General features: G+C 54.1%; 1 protein-coding gene across 1 annotated transcript in view; it reads left to right on the top strand.

Moving 5' to 3' along the window:
* The first annotated feature begins 1,873 nt into the window (after positions 1-1,873).
* Positions 1,874-3,187, top strand: part of MIF4GD (MIF4G domain containing) — a 3,566-nt gene continuing 2,252 nt past the window's right edge. Inside the window, 3 exon segments of the mRNA XM_010282086.1 lie at positions 1,874-1,994; positions 2,744-2,853; positions 3,167-3,187. The exon segment at positions 3,167-3,187 is cut by the window's right edge and continues 15 nt beyond it. Coding sequence (XP_010280388.1) covers positions 1,913-1,994; positions 2,744-2,853; positions 3,167-3,187 — 213 coding nt within the window. The 5' untranslated portion in view covers positions 1,874-1,912.

The raw sequence follows: 3,187 nt of genomic DNA, 5'->3' as shown, positions 1-3,187 counted from the left end.
GGAGACTTGCTGCTCTTCTCCCTCCCCTTGCCATGGCCGAGGCACATCCAGCCCGTCCCGCCAGGTATGATCCCCGTAGGGTACGGCCCTGGCACATGGGCTGGCTGATCCCGGGCAGACTGAGTACGCTAACCCCAACCACATCAGTCCCTGGGACAGGTCGTCTAGTGGGGACCACTTGCAGAGGGTGAATCGGTACCCACGGGTAATGCTGTGGCCGGTGTCACCTACTGCCATCAGTCCTTCGGGCAAGGTGGTCCTGGCAGCAGGATCTCCAGTGCAGACAAGGCCTGGCTGGTTTTACACTCACACACTGTGGTTTGCTCTGGGCAGGGTTATTTGGCGCAGCAGTTCAAAGCAGCCGTGCCCATCCCCAGGGAGCTGTAGGGAAGGATGCTCCAGGAGAGGCGCTGGGCGGTGACGGCAGAGACGCTGCCGGACGGGCTCGGGCGCTTCCTGCTTCGCTGTGTGTGGCCCTGAGCTCTCGCCAGGTTCCTTCCATGCAGTGATGCTGCTGGTGGGACATGGGGCTGCTGGCGAGCTTGGGCTGCTCCACTGGCAGTGCAGAATAGCGTGAGGGCAGATAGAGAGGGAGAGAGACAGTGCAGAAGGAGGAGAGGGCAGATGAGAAGGTGTTTGCCAACCAGACGTGGCACGGAGGGCACCCAGCTGCTTGTGAATCCATCTGGGAAAGAAACCTCTGTGCAGATTCCAGGACAGATAACCCTGTACAGGTGAGAGCTTCGTCTGCGAGAGCAGTGGGAGCAGGTTGTCACCCCCGTGGTGCAAGTTCTGCCCAGGGCCTCCTGGAGAGGAGGGCAGAGCCTCTACCCTCCAGCAAGCTCTGGCCTCTGCTCTGAGTTACTATGTGTTGTGCCATGGCTTCATGGCAAGTGGTGAGTCACAGGGGTCGGGCTGCCTGTGATAACGTGTCCCATGCCTCTAAAGGGTGATGGGCTCTTCAGCTTTAATCCGCATAGGGACCTGTTTACAGAGAGGGGTGAGTAATGGGCTAGGAATTTCAACGAGTTGGCAAAACTCATTTGGCTGATTGCCTTCTCCTGTTTGTGCTGTGGGTCTGGCCAGCCTGGAATCCTGCATCCAGCAGATCATCTCATGTGCGTGTCAAAGCAAGCCCTTCCTCTCTGTGCAGTGCATACCCTCTCGTTGTCTTTGCTGTATAATGAAGTAGAAGAAAATTAATCTGGAGACTATTTAGGAGCTGTTGGTACTGCAGAGAGCTGTGCTTGACTGCAGGGGGCTGAGATGGGAGCCGTTGCTGTTGGGGATTTGGCTGCAGAGCTTGCTGTGTCTCTCTGGGAGTTGAGGGAGCCTGGCCTTGGCGCAGGAGAGGTGCTCTGCTCTCTCTGGCAAGTGTGCGTTGGATGCTTAGGTGCCAGCTTTGATTCTTCCCAGACTTTTGTGTGAAACCAACTGAATGGGTGTTTCAAAGGCACAAGGGAGCAGCTGCATGGGGTGCTCCTGCATGTGCCTCCCTGTGATATAGCCACAGGGAAGCCTTCTGAGGCAAGATAGGTATATTTTGCCTTGATGTGTTGTCCACTTTGAACCTGCAGATCAACAGACTGAAATACTTTTTTCCTATCAGAAAAATGTAAAGGCTGTGAAGATGAAGTCCTATTACAGGCTGGTAGGAAGCAATGCTTAAAAAGATGTGGGAGTCAGGCTTTGCTCAGATCTAGGGCTGGAGCTGGGTGCCCTAATAACAGAGGAGTTTCCTTGGGGTGGGGTCTGTCAGGATAACAGCCTGTGCTCCAGCACTAGATGGTATTTGCCAAATGGCTGGGTGGAGGTCTGCCTCTCTGTCCAACTAAGCTCTGTGTGCTCTTTCCCCAGGGACTGTCATTAGCGCATCCGTTGCCCTGACTCTTGCCCTTGGAGGAAGCCAGTCATGGGGGAAACAGGCAAAGAAGAGTATAAAATACAGTCATTTGACACCGAGACTCAGAAGCTGCTGAAAACAGCCCTCAAAGGTCAGCAGGCTTTTTACTAGCTCCTCTGCCACACGCAGCTTGGCTGGCAGATGAGGCTGGATGCTTGGACTGTTTTAAGGAACACCAATTGCTAAGTGTAGAAAAGCTGTTTCATAAACACTGTTCATCTGCGGCTGGATCCCATCAGGTCTTTGCTCCTTGCCTCTTCTTGCCCCCTCTTACCTTCTCATCAATGTTTAATGGTGCAGCTGTTCAAACTCAGCTCCTGGTTATCATCATTGGGGTTTTCTGTGATTTCGGGGTACCCTTCTCCTCTGCTCTAACCCAGCATCTCTCCCCAGACCCAGCCTCTCACACCTCTCCAGTGCCTAGTTCCTGCTCTCTGCCCCTCCCTGCTGTGGGGTCATCTCGTCCTCCAGGGTCTCCTCACCAGTCATGTCTCTATTCAAAGCCAATCAGGATTTTGCACATCTGGCTCCTGCTAACCCAACTTTGAAGCAATGCTGGAATTTCAGATTCAGATCAACTTCTTGCTTCCCATATTATCTGCTTTCCTCTATTGCTTTGCCATCGTGGTGGCTGTGTCTCTAGCCTGGGAGGACCGTGCACTATGAAGATGGTACCTCCAAAGCAGCTGGTGTGTGAGAGGGGCTGTGGCTCTTGATGTGGGAGTGAGCATGAGGTTTTGCAGCATATAACATGCTTGTACCAGGTCCTGCACCAACCTTGGCTGCTTTCCAGGTGACACAAAGGGTGCTGGGTCCTGACAGTGTTTCTCCTCTCTGCAGACCCCAGCAATGTGGACCTGGAGAAAGTGGCCAATATTATAGTGGACCAGTCCCTCAAAGACTGTGTGTTCAGCAAGGAGGCAGGGCGTATCTGCTACACCATCATCCAGGTGAGAGCTCCTCATGTCCAGACAGTGAAACGCTTAACCTGTGTGGGTTGTCCCTAGGCTGGGCCAGGAGAGGCTTCACCAAGCCCTGAGCTCTGACCCCTCAGCCAGTTTTCCTCTTCTGCTGCTTGCCCCATGCAGTGGCAGCATCCAGACGAGCAGCCGGTGAGCAGAGACAGTTAGTTGCAGTTTTTCTGCCTCTCTGGGCAATCACAGGAGGGTATCTGCATGGTCCTGCATCACCCAAATAGCAGCATCTCCCTGCCCCTCTCACACCCCCATTTCATCCCTCCATCCTGCTTTTGTGGGCTCGTAGGCAGAGAGCAAACAAGTCGGC

This window comes from Phaethon lepturus, unplaced genomic scaffold (assembly GCF_000687285.1).
Source record: "Phaethon lepturus isolate BGI_N335 unplaced genomic scaffold, ASM68728v1 scaffold39152, whole genome shotgun sequence".
Taxonomy (NCBI): domain Eukaryota; kingdom Metazoa; phylum Chordata; class Aves; order Phaethontiformes; family Phaethontidae; genus Phaethon; species Phaethon lepturus.
This window is presented reverse-complemented; position numbering and strand designations above follow the sequence as displayed.